The sequence below is a fragment of the Lonchura striata genome, chromosome 5 (genome assembly GCF_050655825.1).
Source record: "Lonchura striata isolate lonStrDom1 chromosome 5, ASM5065582v1, whole genome shotgun sequence".
In the NCBI taxonomy this organism is placed as follows: Eukaryota; Metazoa; Chordata; class Aves; order Passeriformes; family Estrildidae; genus Lonchura; species Lonchura striata.
The window spans coordinates 30,983,098-30,996,010 of record NC_140707.1 but is presented as its reverse complement, the minus strand read 5'-3'; the positions used below and the strand labels follow the sequence as shown (position 1 = coordinate 30,996,010).

Genomic DNA, 12,913 nt, shown 5'->3' with positions numbered 1-12,913 from the left:
ATCCAACCATTACTAATCTCTCTGTAGACTGACAAAGCAGAATGTAACTCAACAGACTCTCAGAGTTGTTTATGTCTATTACACGGCTTTGAGAGTCAAGCAGTACCTTCTATTCCTCATTATTGTTATTAAAACCATTACTTGAAATAGCGCTGTGATGTGTAAGGCTACTGTAAAAGAACAAATATATATATCTAATCAAGAAAAAGTTATTAACTTTTTCTTTGAAGTCTGGTGTCTAGGATCTCCAACTCCCTTACAAACACTAACATAATAAACTTAAAAACATTCCCATAAGGAAAATAAATACTATTCCAAATAGCAGATTAAAAAAATGAGTCACCAAGAATTAAAATTATTTAAAAACAGGTTAGTGGAGGGCTGACAGCCAGTCTTACACTAATTCACTCTAAAATGCTCTAGATTAAATTAGAAAGTTAATATGCATTTTGGGGGCATAATCATATTCTTAACCATCTGCATGACAGCTTTCTCTGTGAAAACCATACTCTACAGCCATCACAGCCATGAGATCATGAGCCCGAGACTCAGCACCCAGACCAGGTGGTACCAAAATCATGTATTTCAATTCTTACTCTGCTGTGCAGCTTCTACTTCCTACAGAATGTGGGAAACTTCACTTCAGATATTCCCCTGCACAGCTGTTATTGAGGTTTACAGAATCATCTCCTCATGGAGAGGAAAAACCAGCAAGGCCCTAATGAAAGCCTAGGTTATCTCAGAAAAACAGCCACCCTCTCAAACAACAGAGGAGAGACTGGCAGCCAGAATTGCCTGTTCCCTGCTTGCAACAATTTTCAAGAACTGCCTGGTGCTGTAGCATGGCCCTAAATAACAGCAAGTGCAGATGATGGTATGTGGGCAATATCTACTGCCCCTGAAACTGAACATGTGCTTAGGATGGATGGAACAAGAAAGCTGTTCAAAATTTATCTCAATCCATCAAGGCTTTGGTATTTTTTTCATTTTCATTCTACTTTGTTTTCTGCTGCTTCCCACCTACTTTATTCCAGAGTCTCTCTTAAATGACCACCACACTGCGTCAGCCACAGAAGTTTTGTGAGGTGAACAGCTGAAACCAGGCTGACCAGAAGACTCTCACCTTTGCTAAGGAGCTAACCAGTAGATTCTACATAAATAAAATGCTTCACCCAATTCACAGCCTCAAGGAAATGACTTCTTTAAATTATCCCCCAAAAAATGAAAAAATACACTTTAAGGAATGAAATTACTGCAGTGTTTTGGTAAAGAATAGATACTACTAAAATCAAAAACTTATCTTCATTTTTCCCCAAAGGAATCAAACTAACTTGGAAGTGTCAAGGAAAGTAAAGCAGGGGTGTCTGATCCTTTCCTTTTGCTGGCTTTGGATACTTCAGGAGTCAAATATCAGTAAGTGATGCATTCAAGCAGCAACTATGCTTTCTTCTTTTTGCAATTCACTCCTGCTCATCCATCCAAATTACTTTAATGAGATTTCTTGAGGCAATCACTCATTAAGCCTTGCTGATCATCAGCAGATTGTGCAAAATCAATTTTCTTTCTTAAAACACAGTCTTCTTCCAAGCAGTTTAAGACAAATCAGAAGTCTCTGCATTGAATCACAAAGGCAGGTCAAGTGAGTATTAGCATGATTTCAATTATACAGTGATTAATTCTATTAAACAACACAAAACGTGGTGGAATATAAACTTCCTGGTTTATGTTGCATTTTTAAGTGCTTTATGTTTCTTTAAAATACAATGGAGGCAATGAAAGAAAAATCAAGATTATGAATTTTTTAAGGAAAGAGCAATAAAGCTAATTGTCTCAATAAAATCTTATGTAATTTAATTTTTTGGTGAAAAAAATAATTACTAGCACTTCTAGCATACGTTCAAGTCAGGTTTTCACACTATTTTCTCTCCTAGAAGTCATTCTCAAATTTTAAAAAAGGCTGATTAATAAATGGGTTTTTTTAATAGTTCGCCCATAGGTTCATGGAAAATATCCACTAGGTATACCTGTTATCAAGATTTTATAATCTATATCTGCAAAATTCAGATTGAACATAAATACACTATTTTTAAATCATATACTCTATTACCACTGGACAATGCCCCATCTTTTTTCCCTATAGAGCTATCACATTAACTACACCTTTAACAAAATTGTTGCAGCAATGAAGTAGCAGCTTCGCAAAAAGAATGAGATTTTAGCAGACAAGTGCACTCAGAATCAATTTAAGTCTATCTAGGTTCTGGCTGCTCCCAAAAAGGCCACCACTACCTTTACTTCCTCTACACCGCCTGGTCTACCACTCCAGTCCATCTCTTGGGCAGACAAAATAAACTACCAACACAAAACCTGAGAGTAAACAGAGCAAATGTATGTATTATTCTGTACTAAAGACATATTTTCCAACCTGCCTTTCCACCCATATTATCATGATTGCCCATATAAGGGGACAGTGGGAATGTGCAGCATGATCAAGGGAAAGATACAGGATTGCCCTTTTGGCAGCTTGTTATAATTGCTTACGCAACCCTGAAAGCACAGCCTCATCAGAAACACCCTCACAAATGGTCCAGAAAGCTGTGCCTCCTCCACACTGCAAAAGCAGATGTCAGCAGGGCACTCCTACACCCACTGTGCTGAGCTGGAGCCTGCAGTGCAGATCATCAGCCTCCATGGTGCAAAGAGGCAGGCAAAGCTGGAACTCAAGCCTGTCCTTAACAAATGCTTGTTGTTAGCTATGCGCCGTGGTTACTGCCTTAACAAACATCCCAGGATGGTGCCTTAAAAGTAGGCCAGGTGAAAGGTGTGATTCTGGGAATTCCTGCTTCAGAAAGACATAAAACATTTTGAGTCAAGCAGTTGCCCATTTTCCCACAGGCAGAAAACTGCCTCCTTCTTGTCTAGACATCTGCAAATGTGTACTTACAGAAGAAAGCTCTCCCTGCTCTACTGTCCTGCCCTACTTTTCTCCCTCCTCCTCCCTGCTACCACCACCTGTAGGGAGGCAGAGCTCCAGGAGCAAACACAAAGGCACCAAGTTCTGGCCACAAGCAGGTGCAGATCAACCCAGCTGGAGGAAAAAACATAAAAGTTACAAAGGACAAAAACTTTCAGATGAGGTTCCTTCCAACATCTCACAATTCATGTGAGATGAAAATGTGATCCATGATAGCTAATCCTGTTAAAATCAACTGGATGTTTGCCATTGCCTTCAGCAGGAGGCCTTAAGGGCACACACTTAATGCATCAGCAGTTTGTGTGGATGGGAGCTGCATCTGCTTGCCTGAGTGCATTACTGAGCCTGAGAGCTGACCTTTAGATGGACAAAAACATGCGCCTCTCTTGTCCAGCTCATATAAGCTTTTAAAGGATATATCCGAGGGCTTTAATTGCAAGCAAGCATGTTGATCCTTTTGGATTTCAGTGCTATTATGCCAGTCCCATACCTGAGCAGAATTTTTTTTTAATGAATTTCCAATGGCTTCAAGAGTACTGCTCCCTTTAAAGACAGCCTGGAGGTCCATGGTAAGGGTAACATTTCATCCAAACTGCTGCAGCCACTGCCCCCTGGAATGCAATTGTCCAGGATCTGATAGTCAAAGCACAGCTGGATTCGATCAGATATTTTTGATAAGCCCTCCAAATCAAGCCCTCTCCCTCACAAGTTAAATATCATTTACTGTCAGTTTCAGATGAGACAGAAAATTGAAGACTGTAGGATGCTGGACTCCCTGTGCCCTTTTTTACAGGTTTCAGCCTGTGTGTCCTGGCTAAGTATCTAGCATATTTCTATTCTGGCTGGCAAACCCTACACAAATGAGTAAGGCAGTCTTCTCTTTCCCTGCTGAGCTGGAGTGCATTACTGCAACCCACAGGAAGCTAGCTAAATTTCAGCTCAGAGATGACTGTGTTTTACTGGCAGAAAATATGCTGAAAAGCCTGGAAATATCTCAATGCAATTTCGAATGATTTGGGATGAAGAAGATGCAAACAATATATTATCTTAAGAAATTAATTGTAGAAGAAGACAACCAAGTGAAATAAAGCATTTCCGTAACAGTGAGCAATCCACTGAAAACATACTAGCTCTGTCCATGTTATTAAAATAGAAATTGTGAAGGAAAAGTCTATTCATTTTCACATAAAGTTAAATTTAGGATGGAAATCCAAGATCTTCTTGCTATGACCAGGACAGTTTTGAACATAATTTTCCTACCATGTAGGTTTTTCTGAAGCTATTTGCTGCAGCTTCTCCAAAGCACTTTGTCATTGACAAAGATCAGCTTAGACAGGCCATGTACTCATCCAAAAATGACATGCTGTTGCCAAAAAAAAAATTAATTTCTCTATCTTCTCAACTACAGTAATTGGAAAAATAATTTCTAAAGATAAGGCATGTCAACTGGTAGAAAAAAAAGTCTAAAATTAATGTAAAATATTAAAGTGACACAACCGGGGGACTGGATTTTTCACTTAAATTTCTTGGATTTTTTGGTTGGGTTTTTTTGTTTGTTTGTTTGTTTGTTTGTTTGTTTTTTTGCCAGTAGATCTTTGACACAGATCCAAACAAAGGTCAGAATACATCAAACACTTTGATAAAAAGCTGTTGAGTATTATCTAAGCCCTACTGAAAATACAAATAAATGTGTTCTGAATGCCCTTAACTTCAGGGGAAGTCCTTCAGCATTCAGCTCTGCACTACAGCTTCCTTTTATCTTTGTTTCAGTAGAAAAGGCCCATATGGATGCCACAGGGCACAGTGCCTTAGCACTGCTGTATTTCAGATGAGAAATATCACCACATCCTATCTGCATTACAGTTATTCAGCATCTCAAGACAATTTTCACAAACATTTGGTGTTTGCTTTGCTGTACTAATCAAATTCTATTTCAAGTTCTTTCTATTTCTACTCTCACAGCAGTTTCAAATGGGAGTTGAGATATTTCTAAAATACTGTGCAGCAGATGTTGTAACTCAGGAGTGGGTGAAGTAGGGCCAGGAAAACAAAAGCAGAGAGCTATGAAGAGTAATTGTTTTCCAGGTTTTTCTGTTTATTTGTTGTGCTGTGTTATGCAAGTGGTTTATCCTCTGTGCCCCAGCACTGCTAGCTGTAGAAAGGATATGTTCCCAGTGGACTTCCCAGAGTCTCATTATTTATTTGTGTTGGAGAAAAGCACTGTGAAACTGATGAAAAATGCCACAGAAGGGTGCAAAGTTTTATTAGTCTTTCAAGGTCTGATCAGAAGGCCACCAAAGGAGAAAAAAAGACATTTCTAATTAATTCAGTGGACTTGGAGTTGGACTTTTTAGTCAGCCCTCACTCAGTGAACTGCATGCATTTGTCATTTCCTTTGCTCTGTTTCAATGTCATTGCCCGCTTGCAGCAGAGAATTCCTGGGGAAAGTAGTATGCCAATCAGCAAGAGTTGTTTTCTTTTACTACCTATTGAAATTATTTTTTAACTCAAAATTTATTTTAAATTACATTTTAAAACAGCACTGAAAAATTCTGAAGATGATCACAAGGTTGATAGGTGTAAAAGAAAAAAGTGTAAAAAAACTCAACCATAAAGAAGCTTATGCTGTAGATATTTACAACCTAAGAGGCACCTGCTGTCACTCTGAGCTTCTTCCACAGCAAAGAGTTAAAGCTTCTGGAGGCTGGTGGGTTTCTTGTTGTGCCATCTAAAGACAAAAGGGGAAAGAAAACAAACCAGTCACAGCCAGTTAGCCACAGCAGATAGAGTTCTCAGGAGCACATCTGCAAATTAAGCATATAGAATCCCCTCTATCAGGCTGTCTGTCCTTGCCACAGACCCCTCGGCTGTCACAGAAGATTCCTCACATTGCTCACATTTGAATCCCAATTACACAGAAAGATTGCGGAGGACGCAAAAAACTGCTATCAGCCAGGTATGTCTAAATTACTGTTTTGCCCAAAGCAAACTTGGTTGATACACTTAGAAAATATTTTGAGAAATGCTACATAAAAGATTTCCTTCCTTAAGCTTCTTTATGGAGGACTTCAAACTTCTCTGTGTGTATGGATATGATTTTGATAGTGGGTAATATGGAAACAGCACTTGCTTTTAGGGGTATGCTCTTCTGTTTTGGATATGAAAAAACAGATCTGTCAAAGAAAAGAAAACACAATACTGCAAAATCAATTTAATTCTATACTATGTATCTGTGTTCTCATCAAAATAACTGCAAACTAATTAATGGTCAGCAATGGGTGTTTACCAGCTAAGACTCCATTGTATCCTGCATTTCATTCTCTCAGTGTCCAATCAGTACAGCTCAAATATCTTATTTTTGTGTAAATTAAAAAGGTTCTTTGTGTTTGCTACAGTTCATAAGATCAACTCATTAGTCATTCATTATTTTGCAGCATTCAAATTACTGTGAAATTATTACAAATAATACTTCCAATGCTGAAAAATATGAGATGTCACACTAAACAGCAGCACTGATTAGTCATTGTTCTCCTGATTAGAATATTTTTGTTGGATAACTAACAGGTAACAGGCAAAGCACATAGGTGAACAAACCATTTCTTCATAGGGTCAAAGAGGACAGTAACTATTAAACACAGTTTGGGGTGACTCAGTGCCACACTGTCATCTAGTGACATTTCATAAATCCTAGATTTACTAGGGTCTAGGATATATAACAATGACAGACTTTCTTCCATAGGAGAAGCTAGAAGACAAGGAAGACTATCCAAAGGTATATGAAATGTCAGTTGCTGTTTAGGTCCTTCAGTGCTACCCCTTGCCTCTAAAAGATGTTCATCTTGTACTTCTCTGTGAACACCTAATAGGGTTTCTGAAATGGTACATCACCCAAAATTGTATCTATGTCCATCTATTTCCATAGCAAGCACATTTCAAATTACATTAACTAGTGTTTTTAAAAAATACCTTCTGTCTTCATTTGATCCTTCTACAAATGTATCTCCCAATGCATCAATCAAAACCTGAATTCCTTATAATCTCACCATATAACCAACTCTTACCTGAAAAACCTGCTCAAAATACTGTTTGATTTTAAAATAAAGACAGAGAGAATATCAGGTTTTTTTCTTTCTGTTAGCTTAGTTTCTCGCTCAGGTCTCTACTGCTTCCCAAATAGGGAGCTTATAAAAGTAATGCTGAGATTCTCATTTACTTGTATAATCCTTCTAAAAAACACGAAATATGATGAAGCATGACTCAAGTCATCATAATTGGAAATTGTTTATGTAACTCCCCACTTCTTTTCTTATTTGTCTTTACTCTTTGTAGTGTCTCTTCCCCGGTATCCTGTGTTGCACCACAACAAAGGCATTTGTCTGTTTCTCTCTGCACTAGCTACACTGCTAATCCAACTCCAGTTTTGAGCATAAAGCCACAAAAAAGCACTTTAAACTCTTTGTTTATAAGGTTAGATCTTTTGGGCTCCCTGAAGCTGTTCAGGGCTACATGAGGCACGGCCCAGAGGAATCAGTGGTATTGGAAGGTTAGAGTTGGAGGTCAGCATAGCCAAAGAGCAACCACACTGTATTGACACACTGTAATTAACAGGAAAATACGTGAAAAGCCAAAGCAATTTCAGCCAGTGCCTAAGGAGCTACTTCTGTCCAAAAATCTCAGATAAACATTCCCTCCATTACATACTGAATTGTTTGCTTATGTAAAGTTCAAGAAATATTATGAAACAAGGAAGTGTGTTTAAGTGTTCTTAACCAGTATGTTCTATGTGTCTATGAATCAAAAAATTTTCACTGATTTTTTTCTCCACTCTGTATCTGCAGACTCTTCAGATAGTGAGGTCTTCAGAAGTGAGTACTGCTCAATATCTGGGAAATAGTTTGTGATATTGTGGACACCAATAATTGCCCTATTTGGAGATTCTTTAAGTATGTGTAAAAATGTAAGATGCATACCAATATGCCAATTAAATTGTTTGCCACTTTTAATACTGTTGTTAGACTTCAACTATAAAGCAGCAGTCAAATGTAGAACTGGAGAAATAGAAGATAAAGAACTCTAATTTTCTTACATAGAACAGGAATTTTCTTATGGCATCTTCAGTATGAAAGATGTTACTTTTCTAAAGATCCTGTAAAATCAAAGCAGCTAAGTAACCAGACAATACGAAAGAAGAGACAAATGACATCTAATCAATAAACCTAACTTAGTGCAAGCTCCTCTGATGATGCCATTTTTGAATGCTTGTAAGAAACAAGCAGCAGATTCCTGTTTAGCATATCACCTGAAGGTAAATAAATTCATAGGTCTTTCCTCATGCATAATAAGGACACAACCTGCTGTGTATACTGACACGCTCAGAAAAGGGTTCACTAATTTAATTAACTTATAACCTTAACTTTAGAAGTGCAGTACTTCAAAAAGAAATCCAAATGTAGAAAAAACTAGCACCTTCAGGGCAGAGACATTAGGCTATATAGTGAACAGAACTCAACCATGATCTTTAGATGATTCCACAAGTTAAGACAGCCATTCCATGGATTGTTTTTCAAATAGAGTCAGTAATGGCTACGCCTACCCTGTCTGTGTGCTCTGGCCTGAAAACATCTCACCTTTGAAAAACATTCCATGGGAGATCCCTATTTTAGCACAGCAGTTCCCATACCAGTTTGCAGGCAGGCAGTGCAGCAATATGGTGCAACATAGCAATTGATGTAGTCAGTGTCACCAGTTCCTATGTTTTTACAGCAACTCTTCCTCTACATGAAGCTGTTCAGATCCCCCCACGTTTTAACGTCACATAATTAGAAGATACCAATCCTTCCTTAAAAAGGAACAGCTATGTGGCTTGTTTTTGTTGTCACAGCAAAATGAAAAGCAGCAACTATGAAAATATGAATCCTAATTATTTTTAAGTTATTACATTTTAAAATATAGAATGTAGTGGGTTTGTTTGTTTTTTTTTTTTTTTCCAAATATTTCATTCACACCCTTAAATGCTGGGGATTTGGCAAAGGCTGGGACAGAAAACTTAAGGTATTTGCTAAAGGGCATCTGCCTACTGTCACCAAAGGATGCTGCCAATGAATCAGCCAGTTATTTCCCCCTCGGTGTCTTTGCTCTTCAAAGCTCTTTCACAGTCAATATCCAGGCTGATTACATAAACTCCTTTCAGTCTTTCAAACAAACATGTTTATGAGAGTAAAAGACACCCCTTGAAACCTACTCACGAAGGCGCGAGCAAAGCGCAGAGATGCCGGACAAAGGACGGGCGCTCCCTGAGGCCCCGCGGCACGGCACCCTCTAGCCCGAGATCCCGACTGGGCTGTCCTGAGATCCTGCACGGCTGCAAACACCGCGGGCACCTCCTCCCTCTAAAGGCACTCAACAAATGCTGGCGTTTTCCTCGTAAACAAAACGCGCACTCGAGTTCCCAGCACGCCGTGCTCCCCCCGCCGGCTGCGGGCCCTGGGCCGGCTCCCGGCCGGAGCCTCCTGCCGCCCCGGGCGAGCCCGACCCGCCGGACGCGGGGCCCGGCCCTGCCGCGGCCGGGGGGCTCCGGCCCGGCATCCCCGCCGCCCCGGGCCGACAAACGGGCAGGAAATCCCGGCGCCGGGGCTGAGCCAGCAGCCTGGCCCCGCGGCCGCACTCACCGCCGCCGGCTCTCCGAGCCCGCCGGTCCCGGCTCCCCGCGGCCCGGCCAAGGAGGCGCGGGCCGGGCCGGGCCGGGCGCCCGGCCAGAACTACCGGCCCCAGCAGCCCGCGGGCCCGGGGGAGCGGCCGCGGGCCCCGGGAAGCCGCAGCAGCGCAGCTTTGTGTAGGCTCCGTGTGCCGGCAGCTCGTGGTGTGCACGAAATCCCCAAAATTCCGCGGAAATGGTGCGCGCCTCGTGCTTGATTCATGTCTTGAGACGCAGAAAAGCGTGCCTTTGTGAGTTTCAGAGAGTGAACTGCAGCGCAACTTCCATAGGGTTTGTTAAAGTTGTGTTAAATAATTGTGATAGGATCTAATCACAGTAATTGTGATAGGATCTAATTGATCTGTTTGTTTTGTCTTTTTTATTTTCTCAGCCACGGTATGGCCCAGTCAACAGACAAAATGTCGCTGCAGATGGTATCCACCATCAGTAACTCGTCCTTGCTTCAGCCAGGCTTCTCTCTCCTGAATTTTGATGGGCTTGTTTTCTTTTTTGGTCAGAAAGGATGGCCAAAGAGATCCTGCCCCACTGGTGTTTTTCTCCTTGATATAAAGCAGAATGAGCTCAAAATGAAACCTGTCTTCTTCTCTAAAGATTCATGTTACCTTCCCCCTCTCCGTTACCCTGCTCTGTGCACGTTCAGAAGTGATGCAAGGGCTGATGAGTACCATTATATCATCCATGGTGGTAAAACACCTAACAATGACCTTTCTGATAAGATTTATCTTATAAGTTTGGTAAGCAAAACTAGCAAGAAAATTACGTTCCAATGCATTGAGAAAGACCTGGGTGGAGATGTCCCTGAAGCTAGATATGGGCATTCAATGAATGTAGTTCATAGCCGGGGAAAAAGCATGAGTGTTCTTTTTGGAGGGAGGTCGTATACTCCTCTTGCACAAAGAACCACGGAAACATGGAACAGTGTAGTTGACTGTTTACCATCTGTGTTTCTCATTGATTTTGAGTTTGGATGCTGTACATCATACATACTTCCAGAGCTTCAAGATGGACTTTCTTTTCACGTTTCGATTGCCAGAGATGATACAATCTACATCTTGGGAGGCCACTCACTTCAAAATAACACCAGGTCCCCCAACTTGTACAGGCTAAAAATTGATCTGCCCCTGGGCAGCCCAGCTGTGACCTGCACCATCCTGCCAGGGGGGATATCAGTGTCAAGTGCTATAGTGACCCAGATCAGTGACAACGAATTTGTCCTTGTCGGTGGCTACCACTCAGACAACCAGAAACGGCTGGCGTGTAACACCATAGTTCTGGAAGATAGTAAGATAGAGATTGTTGAAAGTGTGGGTCCGGAATGGACACCAGATATTAAACACTGCAGAATGTGGTTTGGCTGTGATATGGGTAAAGGGTCTGTTTTGCTGGGCATTCCAGGGGCCAACAAACAAATAATTCCTGATGCAAACTATTTCTACATTTTGAGATGCAAAGGTGCAGAAGAGGACAAGGAAGAAGAACTGATAACACAAACTTGCAGTCAGACATCAAGTGAAGACCCTGGAGACTCCACTCCATTTGAAGATTCGGAGGAGTTTTTTTTTAGTGCTGAAGCCAATAGCTTTGATGCTGACGATGCTGATACTTACAATGAAGATGATGAAGAAGATGAATCAGAAACAGGCTACTGGATCACCTGCTGTGCCAGTTGCAATATTGACATCAACACATGGGTCCCTTTCTATTCGACAGAACTCAACAAACCTGCAATGATCCTGTGTTCCAGTGGGGCTGGCCACTGGGTCCATGCGCAGTGTATGGATCTCTCAGAGACCATGCTTCTACGTCTCTCAGAAGCAAATGTCAAATATTTCTGCAATGAGCACATTGACCTTAATAAAGGGCTACAAACTCCCCAAAAAGTGATGTGCCTGAAAAAGACACCCATGAAACCATTGCGCAAAAAGAAAACCATGAAGTTATCAACATCGACGAAAAAGTCCTTTCTTCGGAGACTGTTTGAATAGATTTACACTGCTGATTTGTATTCACCTGGGAGGAAATGAAATCACAAGCAAAGGCAACAATGCTTGAAGCAAAGTGGGTTATTGAAGCTTGAAGAGATTTTTTATTTCAGTTATCTCAATGTTTTTGTTACATTTCAAAGCATATTAATTTTTTCTGTCTCTTATGTGTATTTTTGTAATACCCAGACAGGGAGCACATCTTAGAGGGCACTGTGCAAACACACAGGCAGACGCTGGTAAACTGTGTGCTGAATTTTAGGCTATAACTTACTCCCCAGTATGTTTAACGGAACTGCTGGTAGGGTAAGACATTGTCCCATGTAGTCAGTGCTGTTACCATCTGTCCATTAAGAACATATTGCCCATTTACATTTTTTATCTTAGTCAGTAGTTCTAGAAATATTTGACCTAATTTATAGCTGCATTACTCTAGTTTTATGTTGGTGTAATGAAATAAAATGAGACTAATCTGGTTTTAAACAAAAGTAGTGGTTTTAAGTCCCTTGTGTCAGAAATAATGAAATATTCAGATACTGAGGGTCAGTTTTCTTCAGAGACTTCCATTATGGAAAGCTTACATATGGAGCATTTAATTCTGGATAATTAATTTTTTATTTTGAGAGTTATGGAATGATTATATGTTAGTTTTGGCTACAGTTGAGTATAATCTCATAATAAAAATTTAATTGCTTTTTATAAACTACTGTGATCATCAACTGCTCTTTGTATTTTTAAAAATGTAGTAAGAGAATAAAGTTTATCATGAAAATGACTGCAGTTTTTTTCATGTATTCATGGGTAAATCAAATACTGTAAATCCTAAAGTTTACAAAAGGACAGCACGTATTCTTGGGAGGTCCATATGAGGCCTGATGAGACGTCTAGCTTGACAGCCGCCCATGCTGTGAGCTCCCATTGACTTCAGAAGAAATTCCTTCTGACGAACAGGACTTTTATCATTTACTCCAGGTCTTCCACTATCCATTTCTTTCTCTGCTTTCCCAGGGTGACTGTGTAGAGTGCGAAAGTTTAGAAGTGCAAACTGCAGCTCAGAGTGATTCATTGAGCCAGTGGAGGCACTGTGAGGGTAAAAACAAATGCGGTTGGCTTCTCAAAACACGGGAAGATTGGATTCAGATTGAAAAGGACAATGTCAAGGTTGAATAGCCCAAGAGTTTACTAAGATTTTTGTAGATTCTCTTATTGGCTATTTGTGAAGCCTCATCATTCTTGACATTA

At 40.4% G+C, this 12,913-nt stretch overlaps 2 protein-coding genes across 4 annotated transcripts in view; one reads left to right on the top strand and one right to left on the bottom strand.

Annotated features, from left to right (window-relative positions):
- IFTAP (intraflagellar transport associated protein) overlaps positions 1–9,363 on the bottom strand; it is a 39,030-nt gene extending 29,667 nt beyond the window's left edge. Inside the window, exons 1-2 of the mRNA XM_085580204.1 lie at positions 9,216–9,363; positions 5,628–5,702 (exon numbers count right to left, since the gene is read on the bottom strand). The gene's annotated coding sequence lies outside the window, so the exon portion shown is untranslated. The remainder of the gene's footprint in view (positions 1–5,627; positions 5,703–9,215) is intronic.
- Positions 9,364–9,717: 354 nt separating this feature from the next.
- Positions 9,718–12,446, top strand: RAG2 (recombination activating 2). Of its 3 annotated transcripts, none has more exons than XM_085580203.1 (2): positions 9,718–9,867; positions 10,060–12,446. In XM_085580203.1, the coding sequence occupies exon 2, from the start codon at positions 10,067–10,069 to the stop codon at positions 11,672–11,674; it is 1,608 nt and encodes a 535-aa protein (XP_085436329.1). In that variant the 5' UTR covers positions 9,718–9,867; positions 10,060–10,066; the 3' UTR covers positions 11,675–12,446. The 3 variants fall into 3 exon arrangements, with proteins under 3 accessions (XP_085436329.1, XP_085436328.1, XP_021410793.3); XM_085580202.1 differs by having other exon boundaries at positions 9,749–9,959; XM_021555118.3 differs by having other exon boundaries at positions 9,783–9,919.
- Positions 12,447–12,913: the final 467 nt, after the last annotated feature.

What these genes read in the sequence shown, in the direction of transcription:
- RAG2 (XM_085580202.1), top strand. Translation starts at nt 9,865, where the DNA reads ATGGTGCGCGCCTCGTGCTTGATTCATGTCTTGAGACGCAGAAAAGCG. An exon ending in TGCAGCGCAACTTCCATAGG is followed by an intron (nt 9,960 to 10,059) that starts GTTTGTTAAAGT and finishes TTATTTTCTCAG; the next exon opens with CCACGGTATGGCCCAGTCAA.